The 14,578-nt window shown below is 36.4% G+C and overlaps 1 protein-coding gene across 1 annotated transcript in view; it reads left to right on the plus strand.

The window, feature by feature from the left end:
• Positions 1 to 810: 810 nt before the first annotated feature.
• Positions 811 to 14,578, plus strand: part of Cbp80 (Nuclear cap-binding protein subunit 1) — a 393,330-nt gene continuing 379,562 nt past the window's right edge. Inside the window, exons 1-2 of the mRNA XM_090368459.1 lie at positions 811 to 943; positions 13,317 to 13,408. Coding sequence (XP_090224585.1) covers positions 913 to 943; positions 13,317 to 13,408 — 123 coding nt within the window. The 5' untranslated portion in view covers positions 811 to 912. The remainder of the gene's footprint in view (positions 944 to 13,316; positions 13,409 to 14,578) is intronic.

The raw sequence follows: 14,578 nt of genomic DNA on the forward strand, positions 1-14,578 counted from the left end.
GGGTAACTAGGGAATTTTTTTTTGGCTGTTGCAGCATAAGCCTTAGGCTTCTTTGCACCATATGGCTTATAATAATAATAATAATAATAATAATAACAGTCGTATAAAACGCATCAATTTTAATCATGCCCTTTACAATTAAATGTCTAAAATCAATGCCTTTTACACTTTACAAAGTTCGAATTAGTTACGCTTCACCAATGGAAAAAAACTATTCTTACTTATTCTCTATAAGTAGTTCACTACTACGATAAAAGAGTGTGTACATACACTGGCAGTTGTGTGGTGAATTTCAGTTTTGTTATTAAACCCTCAATGCGTAATTTATTTCTGAGTGTGAGTTTATTTTTCTAGAACTATTACTATGTAAACGCATTTGGCGTCTCTCATATTGTGGAATTATACTTCACAACTCCGTTTTCGTGAGTGCAACACCGGGGACCTTACCCACATACCGAGGACAGGCTAATAAGCCTTGAAACGGTCCCGACTGGGTGGTAGTATCCTCCGAGAATAAGTAACAATAATTTTCTCCATTGGTGAAGCGTTACTTATTCGAACTTTGTAAAGTTGGTAGCATGTTAGGCCAGACCAGTGGCTTCATTGAGTGTAGGGATATTTTTTCTTTTTTAGTACCAGACAACCAAGTTTGTATTAAATTAGTGAGTCAGTTAAGTTAAGAAACAAACGAGAGAGAGAATTCAGAATTGATACATTACTATGTGTTTGGCGCATTGGGCTACTTGTTGAGTTTCCCTATTTGACATTTTGATTAGCTCTCCGTTCAACGTGCGTTTCTTGTTGCTTAAATCATTTATGAACGTGTTGGGTGTTTAGGATTTGTGTTATGAATTGTTTCTGTCTTTGTACACATAATTTTACAGCACCTTAGCACTGAAAATTATAGAGGAAATGAGTAGGCGTCGAAGTTACGAAGATGATGGTTAGTGAATACAATTTTGTTATTAATTCAACGTGAATAGATATAAACTGTTCTTTAGCTGTAAACATTACATCTGTAATAGAAGATTAAATAAAATACTTAGCATTTTAGATAGCGTTTACAACTAGAATAAGTTCAGAACGTTAATACTGGTATATATATATATACAAAAAAAAAAAAAAAAAATTTTTTTTTTTTCCTTTTTTTTAAGGAAAAGGCCCTTATGGATTTTGTTCCGAACAAACGATTGCACAACGTTTTGAAAATAACCAATTGTAGTATTGAGTTAAGCAAAGGTCTTGTTTTTATGTGTAGTGATTTGTGAGGCGGAAAGAAAGGAAGGCTATCGTGTGGTTGTCTTTTAATCTCAGAAGTATAAAACATTGTTCGAACATCATGTTTAGCATTAAAAAAAAGTGCTACATCTTACAGTCGTTTAAATGGACTAATGTTAATAATTTCCTTTTCCCCAGAATTCCCTTCCACCCCTTTAACCCTAAAATCAAGGAAGTGTATTTCTGGGAGAGGAAAAAAAAAAAAAAAAAAAGTGCAGGATATTCCTCAGTATGGCCAAGTCTGGAATCCCCTGAAAGACTATTTTTATTAGTTCAATGTATAGTGCTGTTTCTCTTAATACATAAAGACAACCTTTTTTAAGGAAATAATTGTATATTTTGATATGTATTATTTACAAGGTTTAGCACATGAACAAATAGATGCAAAGCCTATAAGTGTATCATGCTAAAAGAAACTTTATGTTTGATTTCATCTGGTGGCTATATGAAATGCCAAAACTAAACATGTACTATATAAGCATTTATATAAAACATTCTCAATCCTTGAAGCATCACAGCTTGGATAAATTAAGGAACTATGCGAAGCCATTAACAGTGTTTGTTAAAACATTTTAAGGCATTTGATTCTAATCTGTTTTGGCAATATCTTTTAGATTAAAAGATTATTAACCTTCTTCCTTCTACCTCCGAATTCCATAAATGTCTGATAACTGGCTTCTAGTTGAGAAGGTGATATTTCAGAGACTTCATTATCTCTGGCCCATTTCAAATGTTTGGTGAAGAAAAGGAATGGAAAATTTTATTTTGAAGGTAATACGAATTGATTCACAAATAAATGATAAATAATTGACAAGTCAGGAAGAAACCCCATGTCTAAGCTGAGTGATTTCTTTGTTCCTGCATATGCGTATCAGTTATAGATACATACTGAAATAATTTTGTTTATTTTTCCTTTTCATTTATTTTATTTTATTTTATTTATTTATTTTTTGTGGCTGGTGTCATAAGCTTGCTTTCTTGCATCATTTGACACTACAAATAACGATAAATATGTGACCTTAATTCTTATTCCAAAATTTTTCACTCTAAAAATCCACTCTCTTTCTCTTAAAAGTATTGTGTACATCACAGTATTACACATGTGAAACAGAGGCAGATATTTCAGTACAAAAATGTTTAAACGTTCATAAGTAAAGTTTAATAACAAAACAAGCATTTTTAACATTTGATTAATTAAACAGCAAAATTGATAAAAACAAGACAACAATGTCACAATAATAAACTCGTACACCAACCGTTTAAATTGAATTAAGAAAATTAAGAAAATTTTAATACTGTAAAATAAAATATAGTTCTATTTACAATAAATATAAAACTTAAAATGGATTAAAATAAATATATAAAACAATTAAAATATAGGATAAAAGTACTAAAACTAGACTGTAGCTTTTGGAAGCATCCGCTTCCTTTCTCAACAGTAAGTTAAAACTTACACAACACATCCTTAAATAACAGGCTCACGGCACTTCCATACGTGGTTCGACCAGCACATGGGCAGTACTCCCTTCATGCGTATTAGAACTGGAAATGGCTCGGGAGCGTGGAAAGTACTGAGGACCATCCATACTGAGGACCACAGCCTCAAAGAGGGGATGCATACGCATACTCCTGTCTCTGTTAATAGTATTATTGTCTGATGAACAGATTCGCAAGCTCTCGAGCCACTTGCGGTTCCAGAACCCATGTGCCCAGTTAACGATGACCGCATCCTCTGGGGACATCTGGTGCTGCTTCTCCCAAAATTGTTCAGCCACAGTGGACCTTCCATAATCTGCGGCTTTTATAGCATTCATGTGTTCCTCCAGACTTAAATCGCTGCCTAGTTTCATCCACATAACACTCCCCACAATCCGGGCACTTTATCACGTATACGACCCCACTACTGAAATCATTCGTTATAGGGTCCTTAACCTGGAACACCACCGTGTGCAACCTACACCCTGGCAGCTGCACACAGCATGTCTGGCATTCACGAAGCACTCTTGTTATATGCTCAGTAAGGCCCAGATATTAGGGAATGTATGTGATGGCAACTGGCACCAACGGTTCACTTTGCCTGGGCATCACCCATCCTACATATTTGTCCATGACCCTCTGAGGGTAGCCACATTTCTTAAGGTCTGCTGTGACTCGTCTAATTTCCTTTTCTCTATCCTCAGAGGTACTGCAGTGGGACTCTACCTTATCTAATAATTACTTAGCAATGCTGTTCTTATGTTGCATAGTTTGCGGCGAATTATAGTGAGTGTATTGGCTCTGGTACATAGGTTTTTTAAACACTGCTGTTTTAAGCCTAAGTCTTGCTCTAGAGAGCAATACATCTAGAAATGGGAGGGTACCAGCTGCTTCCACCTCTGAGGTGAACTGGATAAATTGGGAGAAGCTGTTAAGCAAATGAAGTACTTCATCCTCTCTCCCCTTCTGAATAATGGCGAACGTGGAGGATATTTGCTCCGGTGTGGAACTTTGCCTTTCTAGCACCACTATAGTCTACCAAGGAGTTATGTATAAGCAGGTTCATGGCACACCATGGGTTCTCCCATTAGCGCCATAAGAGCGAATTTGGCCATTGAGGAACTGGAAAACAGGATCTTCAATGGGTTAGACTTCCCCATGCACAAATGGAAAAGATATGTAGATGACAATTAAATTGCTGTTAATGTCAGATTGCTAGAGTTTGTCAGTGGTCTTTTATGTGCAACAGTACCAAAAGGCTTCCTGAAATCCAAGTATATTTACCCAGTATGGTTCAACTGTTGATGATCCTGCTCAGGGAGCTAACAAACTGAATGAGTATTTTGTATCTACGTTTACACATGAGGAGTTATTCAGGAAGGGGAATACCAGAGGTGTATTAAACTATGGTAGTGAGTTAAATGATTTTTTAAGAACTGAGAGCAAAGTGGAGGAGAAATTGTTGAAGATAAACAAAAAAGGCACGGGGTGGATGGGATCTATCCAGTTATATTAAAGGAGGTGGCAAAGGAGTAAGCAGCACCTCCGTAGCCAGGTGGGAAGGAGCAGCAGCAGTGCGTAGCACATGCTTCTTGATTAGACCGGGGTTCGAGCCCGTCACCACCAAATACGGAGGATGCGGAAAGGTCAGGGAATGACCACCGCATATTCCCGGAGCAATATGGCCCTAGTTGCTAATGCTCCTAAAAACCGAATAACAACAACAACAAAGTAGTAAGCAAACCCATGATTATGAGAGCTTCCTTGGATGCAGGGGAGGTTCCCATGGACTGGAGACCACAATTCACAAAGGAGGATCAAAGGGTGACACAAGTAATTACAGACCTGTTAGTTTAACTTCTATTCTGGGAAAATTAATGGAGGCACTGGTTGAAGAAGCACCGCAGGATCTAGACCGGTGGCATGCAAGCTTATTTTGCTTGCAAAATAAAACTTCGAGAATATTTTAGAGAAAATGGCATTTTATAAATTATGTAGTAGAAAATTTTATTTGAGTATGGAGAAAGGAATAAAAAAATGGTTTCCTTTTTAATTAATGCATTAAAATAATTGTTTAATATTTTTATCGAATACAGCAAAAATAACAAATCAAATTCTTATTCTTCAATTAAGATTACAAAACAATAAAAAATGAACAATTACAAAACAATTAATGAGAAGGATGAGCCTGGATAATCGATAACATTTGGTCCATATTTGGACGCAATATTTGAAATTGCTAATCTCCTGGATCAATGCTGTTTTGTTTTTATAGCTGTTAATTTTAGGAAACAAACCTCACATAATTGCAATTTTCATAATTCTGGATACTCATCTCGAAGAGAAAGCCAAAATTTTTCACAAGTAGTTTTGAAACGAGCACTAATGCTTCGTCAGAAGACAGGTTGATAAGATCTTCCTTTTGCTCAATGGTAATTTCGGGACATGAAGAAAATTAATGGAGGCACAGAAAATTTTTCCAGGAAAATTAATGGAGGTACTGATTAAAGAAGCACTGCAGGATCATCTAGACAAGAATTCAGTTATAGCTCAGCATGGTTTTGTTAAGGGAAGGTCTTGCGACCAATTTGATTGGATACTATGATGTAGTTACAAAAGAACTGGAAGCACGGAATAATTTTGATATTATATATTTGGATCTTAGTAAGGCTTTTGATACTGTTGCACATGGAAGACTGCTGCACAAATTGGAGCAGTGTGCCATTGGAGGCAAATTGCTGCTATGGATAAAGGGATGGTTGAGTGACAGAAGACAGAGAGTGGTAATCAATGGACATTGCTCAACGTGGACTAATGTTATTAGTGGAGTTCCTCAGGGTTCAGTGTTGGGTCTGTTGTTGTTTTCTGTATTTATAAATGATATTGATGATGGTATATCAAGCTTAATGTCCAAGTTTGCAGACAATACAAAGGTTGGCAGGGTTGTTAAGGACACTACTGATGCTATGCTGCTGCAACAGGATCTGGAAAGGTTGAGCAGATCGGCTGAGAGGTGGCAAATGAAGTTTAACATTGACAAATGTAAAGTACTACATATGGGGGAAACAGTAACCCCAGAGCAACGTATCAATTCTGTGTTACTACACTGACAGTGGTAGAGAATGAAAAGGACCTGGGGGTAATTTATTTTATTTTTGTTACACAGAGCATTAAAACTATGATAAATGAATTAGCTTTCGGCTGGGTGGCAGCCTTCATCAGATTAAAATGCTTTGAAGCATTTTAATCTTCAAAGCATTTTAATCTGATGAATGCTGCCACCCAGCCGAAAGCTAATTCATTTATCATAGTTTTAATGCTCTGTGTAACAAAAATAAAATAAATTATGAATCCAGAGCACGCAGGCGTGTTTTTTATGACCTGGGGGTAATCGTGCAGGCATATATGAAGTTCTCTGAGCAGTGCAGACGAGCTGCAAGAGTAGCTCATGGTGTCGTGTCAGTGATATATACAGGAATTTCTCTAGCAGGGATAGGGAGGTGATTATTCCATGTATAAGGCAATGGTCAGGCTACACCTTGAGTAATGTATATAGGTCTGGAGGCCTCATTTCAAGAACGATGTAGAGCTGCTGGAACGAGTGCAGAGAAGGGCAATAAGATTAGTGAATGGAACGAAGGGTTGCTCTTATGAAGTTTTGCAAATTAAGTTTTGCAAATTACAGTCTGGAGACTAGGCACCGGCAAGGTGATCTGATAGAGGTGAAGTTTTAGATGTGTGGAAATTTGCATTTAGCCAGCGGGTAGTTGGTTGTTGTTGAAGTTGATAGCCTAAACAAATTTAAGGCTCAGCTGGACAGGTATTTCGAATGAACGGAGAGGTGAAATGGGAGTGGTGTTTTTTTTTTTTTTTTTTTTTTTTATGGCTGATGCTGAATAAGCTTGCTTTCTTGCATCATATACCTCTACTAATGCTAATGCTAATTTCAAAAGCAAAGGAACGTGAATCTAATACAACTTTTTTTCCAGGAGATGCATTGAATAGTTTGAAAAAATTCTTAATTAGCATTGTTAGATGGGATTCAATGACATCCCTGAATTGTAAAATGTCAATATTATTACTATTAGCAAAATCAGAAAAACCCGGGAACATTTCAGTATTATTATGCTCAAATTCAGTTTTCCAAAGGTTAAGTTTATTTTTTAAAGCTTTCGAGTATTAATATAATGGGGATATATCTTATATTAATTATTATTAATTAATATTAATTAACACATCGATTAATACATTAATTATTAAACATCTTTAAATACATTATAAGTTCAAAATACATTAATATTAAACATCTTAATTAATAAATTATAAATATATTAATAATAATCAATATTAATATAATAATTAATATTAATATATTAATTATATTAATTAAGACATATTAATATATCTTAGGGGGATACAAGGACTACTAGATTAACAGTAGCCACTGGCAGAGGTGAAAGTGATTCTTGCACTGCTTCTATTGGAATGGGCAGCAGCCTGGAAAACAAGATGCACGATATTTCAGAGACTGCTGGGAGTCATTGCGGTACAAGTAAACACATGGGTTGTGTTAGAGTAGCTAAGAATAGGAACAGGTGCATGTATACTTGGTACATGCACCTGTACACCAATGCTGGGAGTTTGGTAAACAAATTTGATGAATTTAAGGTATTGCTCAAAACATCAAAGGCAGATATTGTTGGGATATCAGAGACGTGGGGTCACACAGATATAAGCAATGCAGAACTGGAATTTGGGGAATACAATGTGCACAGAAAGGATAGACAGGATAGGAAGGGAGGAGGGGTTATGCTATTACTTAAGAAACACGTAAAATCCAAGGAAGTGAAGTCAGTCGACATCGCTGGACAATGCAATGTTGAGTCAGTTTGGTGTGACATAAGCATTGGAAGATCAAAATTGAGAGTAGGAGTGGGGTATAGGCCTAATGACTAATGAGTATAATAAGGAACTGTACAGGGAAATAGTGGGCCAGTAAATCAGAGAGTCTTATAATGGGGGATTTTAATTTCCCAGATATTAGCTGGAATTTGTGGGTTGGTCACTTACACACTAGCAAGGCTTTTGTGGATTTATTGGATGATTGTTTTCTACATCAGCATGTTCGGGAGGTAACTAGAGGGAGTAATACTCTTGATCTGATTATCAGTAGTGATTCTTCATGCATTAAGAATCTGCAGATAAAGGAACCAATAGGTTGCAGTGATCACAGTGCTGAAGTGGGATTTACTCAAAGAGGTAACTACCATCAGAGGTAAAGGGAAGGGATTTTGCTTTCGTAAATACGACTACAATGGTCTGAGACAGTATTTAAATTCTATACAGTGGGACCAAATGACAACAGCAAATTCAAAATGGGAAGCATTCAAAGAACTTATCTTGGAAGCTACTAGGCTTTACATACTAACTAAGAAATATTGTTCAAGGTTTAGGCCTAAATAGATGTCAGATGAACTGAGACATATGGCAGAGAAGAAAAATGCATGGGATACATATAAATAACATGTAACACAGAAGCCTATGATGGATATAAGCTGGTCTGTAACCAAGTTACAAAGGAGGTTAGGCAGGTGAAGGCAGATTACAAGAAATCTTTGGCAAAAGATGGAAAGAAAAACAACAGAGTTCCTTACTTATGTAAACTCTAGAAGGAAGGGGATAAATCAGATTGGTCCACTTGATATCGATGGTTCAACTGTGCTCAGGTAGCTAACAAACTAAATGAAAATTTTGCATCGACATTCACACATGAGGAGTTATTCAAAGAGGGGGAATGCCAGAGGTGCATTCAACTCTGGCAGTAAGCTAGATAATCTTGTAATAACTGAGAGTAAAGTGGAGGAGAAATTGTTGAAGTTAAACACAAGAAAGGCACCTGGGGGGATGAGATCTGTCTAGTTATATTAAAGGAGGCAGCAAAGGGAGTAAGCAAACCCTTAGCCATAATTATGAGAGCTTCCTTGGACTCAGGGGAGGTACCCATGGACTGGAGATGTGCAAATGTGACCCCAATTCACAAAGGAGGATCAAAGGCTGACACAAGTAATTATAGACCTGTGAGCTTAACTTCTGTTCCAGGAAAATTAATGGAGGCACTGGTTAAAGAAGCACTGCAGGATCATCTAGACAAGACTTCAGTGACAGCATGGTTTTGTTAAGGGAAAGTGTTGCCTGACCAATTTAAGTGGATACTATGATGCAGTCACAAAAGAACTGGATGCAGGGAATAACTTTGATATTATATATTTGGATCTTAGAAAGGCTTTTGATACTGTTGCACATGGAAGACTGCTGCACAAATTGGAGCAGTGTGGCATTGGAGGCAAATTGCTGCTAGGGATAAAGGGATGGATGAGCGGGAGAAGACAGAGAATGGTAATCAATGGACACTGCTCATCCTGGACTAATGTTATTAGTGGAGTCCTTCAGGGTTCAGTGTTGGGTCCATTATTGTTTTCTGTATTGATAAATGATATTGATGATGGTATATCAAGCATAGTGTCCAAGTTTGCAGACAATACAAAGGTTCGCAGGGTTGTTAAGGACACTACTGACGCTACGCTTCTGCAACAGGATCTGGAAAGGTTGAGCAGATGGGCTGAGAGTGTGGGAAATGAAGTTTATTGACAAATGTAAAGTACTACATATGGGAAACAGCAACCCCAGAGCAACGTATCAACTCTGTGGTACTACACTGGCAGTGGTAGAGAATGAAACGGACCTGGGGGTTATTGTGCAGGCAGATATGAAGTTCTCTGAGCAGCGCAGATGGTCTGCAAGAGTAGCTCATGGTGTCTTGTCAATGATATACAGGAATTTTTCTAGCAGGGATAAGGAGGTGATTATTCCTTTGTATAAGGCAATGGTCAAGCCACACCTTGAGTACTGTATGCAGGTCTGGAGGCCTCATTTCAAGAAGGATGTAGAGCTGCTGGAACGAGTACAGAGAAGGGAAACAAGATTAGTGAATGGAACAAAGGGTTGCTCTTACGAAGAAAGGCTTAAGTTTTGCAAAATTAAATTGCAACATAATTTTATGTTGTACAGTTCTATATATTGTATTAAAGCTGTTTTTTACGTTAAGAACAATAAAAAATGCCCCCCTGCACAGACTGAAGATGATGCATTTGGGAATAAATGGTTTGTTCAGCAGATTTTCGAATACGTGCAATATCTTAATTAAGTCAAGTTTGACTGATTTATGTGTTTCGTGATCAGTGGGAGAAAGTACTGCGCAGACTCTGAGTGCATTCGGGAAGAGTAAAAAAGGCGCAAAATTTCGTCATTGGATGAATATTTTATGAACGCAACTATATCTATATTCGCAGAGAAGCCGAAAAGATTGCAATTTTTATTTAAAGATAATGACTAAAATTAATGGGACCCATTTCTGTTTTGCAAGAGTTATTTTAATTTTTTTCTTGTTTTAATGAATTATTTGAATTAATATTTTAGTTTTTTTTGTAGAATTTGTATTTTTATAGGCCTCACACATCACAAGAACTTGGAGGTGGCAAGGAGGCACAGGCTCATTGAAACCTCATCCTAGCAGTGTACACTCACCTACGAAGGAGATCCCGCTCGCTGCACCACTATGGCATGAAGTTGTTGAATGGTTTCTTTCTTGGCATGGCATGATTGCAGGCACTGAGAATATATCTAGTGATATATCCTCAATCTAGTGGTTTCACTTTAGAATGGCTGAGAGCAAAGAGAGAGATTGAAAATGCCAATGTAGGCTTGATTAAATCTGTGGTTAAACTCTCTTGTAAACAGCAACTTGTTGATGTGACTAACAATAGATTTAAATGGACACAATTATTATTACTAGTCATACAGCTTATTAGGGACATATATAAAATAGGGGGAAAAACAGCAGGTGATTTAAGGTCATCGTTTGGCTTTTTTGCTTCATAACTGGAAAAGAAAGCTTAGTGACCTTGAGCTTTCTGTTGTTTTTATCTTGTGAAGTTATAATGATGGCAAAAATGAAACATAACATAATCATTATTATTGAATTTCAGAAATTGATTGAATTTTTCCAGTTCTTTAATCAAATCTAAATGTTATGTATATTGATAAAGATTGCATATACCTTGGTATGATTATTCCTTAAGAAGAATAGTGAATTTTTTTATCCCCCAATGCAAAGTTATTTTTCTTTCTCTTCAATACCATATTATGAATGAAATTTAAATTGACATTACGGCACATGATATTTGTGTGATTGTTGTTTATTTTTATTTGTTTACATTTAACAGATTGAACTGTTAATTTATATTTTAACCAGTAGTACTATATTTTAGTCATTAAAAATGTTTACAGGTCTAAATAAGTTTGGTTGTTAGTGTTTATTATTCATTGATATGTGCTTCTCCAGGGTGTTCAACAACTTATACATTTCTAAAATCTGAAAATTTTAAAATCCAGCACCTATCAATCCTTGAAAGTGGTGGATTTTTGGAATTTTCAGTGGAGAAATCAAATAAAACACTTTTGTTGAAACGTTTCATCTATGTGAATTGAGTACATTAAGAGCATGATATTGCTGAAGGCCATGTGGAGTATCAGTGACTCTGTGTGTTTGGCTCTGGGTTAATATCTGTTCTAATTGGTAACCATTCATTTCAGATTATCTCTCTATACATTAAAAATGTTTACCTCCTAGTGATATTTATTTGAACCAATGAGAGAAGAGGGCAGAGCAATTTCGTCACTTATTCGAGCCAATGGGAGTAGAGGGTGGGGCAATTACATCGCTAAAAATTAGCAAGTAAATAATTATAGGTCATTTCCTGATTAGATTTCGATCAGTGTGTTATAATATTAGTGTATTAGTATAATGTTATTATTATACAAATTATAACAAAACTATACAAATATTTACAAAATACCAAACTATTTTCAAAATACTAAATTATTTGCAATCATACCTCTACTTTATCGGGACGATGGGTCCATTCATCAGCAGACATTAATATATAAAAAATGTTACAATGGAATATCAAATGATGCTGGCTGTGGTCATGTATTAGACAGTGAAGCACATCCACAAAGTTGGTGAACGTTAAATGGAAGGCACACAAATGGGTTACTGGGCAGAATCAGACAGTTGCTATTGACAATGTAGAGCGCATGTGGTACACATTGTCAACTTCGTTGCATTGCAAGACAAGTGCCTCCTGATTAGAGGCACTTGTCTTGCAATGCTCACCAACCTCTTGCATTTGCTTCACTATCTAATGCATGACCACACCCAGCATCATTTGAAGTTCCATTGTAACGTTTTTTGTATATTAATGTCAGCTGATGAAGGGACCCATCGTCCTGATATAGTTTGTGTATTTATAAATAGTTTATAATATTTTGTAAATATTTTAAATATTTATATAATTTGTAAATATTTTAGTCCTTCTCTTTTGGATGCAACAATATTCCTCATGCATTATGGAACCCGAAGCAAAATGTCTTTTCCTAAGTGACCTCTGTAAATGCAGGTAAATAATTACATAGTGATATTTATTTGATCCTGAGAATGCTACGTGGTTGGGGTAGCCAATGAGAGAAGAGGGATGCGGATCACATGGTACAAGTGGGCGGGGCAATTACGTCACTACAAATGCACTGGTAAATAATTAGAGGTCATTTCCTGATTAAATATAGATTAGAACGAGTGTGTCTTTTATGTAGAAAACGTGTGATTTACTCTGTCATACCTCTACATTTTATGTAGAAAAGCGTGCGCCGGGTGAGCAAAGCGAACAAGGGTGAAGCCCCTAGTTATTTATTAAAAAAACTTCCAAGTCTAAAGAATAAAGCTCCACTAGTTGATGGCACATACTCAGTAATGTGCAAGTTAGCAAGAGAGTGCATTGGACAATTGAGGTTAATTATTAAAGGGCATTTCTGGATGCAGGAAAAATTCCCTTGGATTGAAGAAGTACCAGTGTGTTGCCAATACATAAATGGAGTTCTGAGGGTGCAGTTGGTAAGTACTGAGATCACTCTGACTTCACTTTGATTCCAAATTTATGGAATCAGTGATCAAGAGTACAGTACAGGATCATTCGAATAGAAACAATTTGAAGGAAGCACAGCATGGGTTTGTAAAGGAAAAAATCATGTTTATCCAACATGGTAAGCTATTTTGGTGGTCATTTATTTTATTTAACTTCATATGCTTCACAGTATGCAGTTAAATATAATCAGATTTACCTCTGGTCTTTTTCATTACATGTCACCACAGTTCACATAGATGATATGTCTCAGATGATGCATTGCACTTTTCTTTGAAATTGATCATGGAAAACTCTCATTGCAGGTTTTCCTACAATGACAATCTTTCTCTCACCTCCTTATGGGCTAATATGTTTTTGATAAAACCATGAAAGCAGAGATTTTTTATGACTGAGAGTTGTATGCACAGAGTGGGAACAAAGGGGGGAAGGAGCTGTGCATTTAGATTACAGCAGTTTTACTGTTAATTGAAATTCTGTATGTTAATGTCTGATATTTAGGAATTTTATTATTCTTTTATGTAGATGGCCGAAGTAGGAAAAGAAGGCGAATGAGTGCAGAACCAAAAGAAATTGAAGATCGCCTGGAATCCCTAATTATGCGTGTGGGTGAAAAGGTAGGCATTAATAAATAAATAAATGAATGGAATGAAATACAGGAACTCCCCGACTTATGCAAGGGTTGCGTTCCGTAGAACACTACGTAAGTTGGATTTTACGTAAGTCGGAATTTCCTCCATGCTTGTGCAGCACTCGCAACTGTGTTCGCTGAATTGATTGAATAAAAAAAGAATTGTTCGATGAACATGTAAATAGAATTATTTATTGTATTTATTCAATTTTTTATCTCATGCTCAGGAAAAATTACAAAAGCGTGCAATTTTAAAAAATTTCAAAATTACAAAAAAGAGAGGAGACAGGCATAACGTCAGTAAGTTTTACCTCTTGAGCATCATTGCCAGAATCGATGTCTTCAGCTGATAAGTGTGCTGCTGCGAAGGTTGAGGGCTGTGGAGATTTAGAAGGGGTCAACTGCTCAACCTTACGAATGAACATATTAATGGATGACTGTACGGTGGCTTTTTTCTTTTCATCGTAGATTTCTTTGTAGCAGGCAAGCATATCATTCACCCCTCTGTTAACTTTTAAGAATCGTTCACTGTCAGGATCCATCTTCTCAAACCTTGCCATTGCTGATGCAATTACACGAAATGCCATTGCCATCTCCCTGGTGATGAAGCATCTCGGCTCCTCGTTTCGTTCATCTTGAGCTTTGTCAGCATTTTCTTATTTCACTATCGCTGCCTGCAAGTCAATAAGTTCTTCATTAGATAATTCCTTCTCTTCTTCCTCTATTAATTCCTCCACGTCTTTGTCATCAACCTCTAATTAAAGTAGCTCTGCAACTTTTACAATCTTATCCGTAACCTCTTCATACGATGTCTTTTTCAAATCCTTCAAAGCCTTTTACGTGCCGTGGGCATATTTTCTTCCATGTGCCATTTAAACAACTTCTAGTAATTTCCGCTCAGGCGTTATTAATGTTTAAGATAATGTTGTAAATATCGTAAGATTTCCAAGTCTCTTATTTGTAAAATTTTTCTCATCACCTACTTCAGACAATGCTTCAGCAAATGTGCATAAATAGTATGCTTTTAAATTCAAAATAACACTCTGATCCATAGGTTGGATGAATGAGGTTGTGTTTGGTGGTAGAAATATGACTCTCATGTTCGAATTGAAATCATCTAGATGCGTTGGATGTCCAGGAGCATCATCAAATAGAA

The sequence above is a fragment of the Mastigoproctus giganteus genome, chromosome 2 (assembly GCF_048544385.1).
Source record: "Mastigoproctus giganteus isolate SK-2022 chromosome 2, ASM4854438v1, whole genome shotgun sequence".
Lineage (NCBI taxonomy): Eukaryota > Metazoa > Arthropoda > Arachnida > Uropygi > Thelyphonidae > Mastigoproctus > Mastigoproctus giganteus.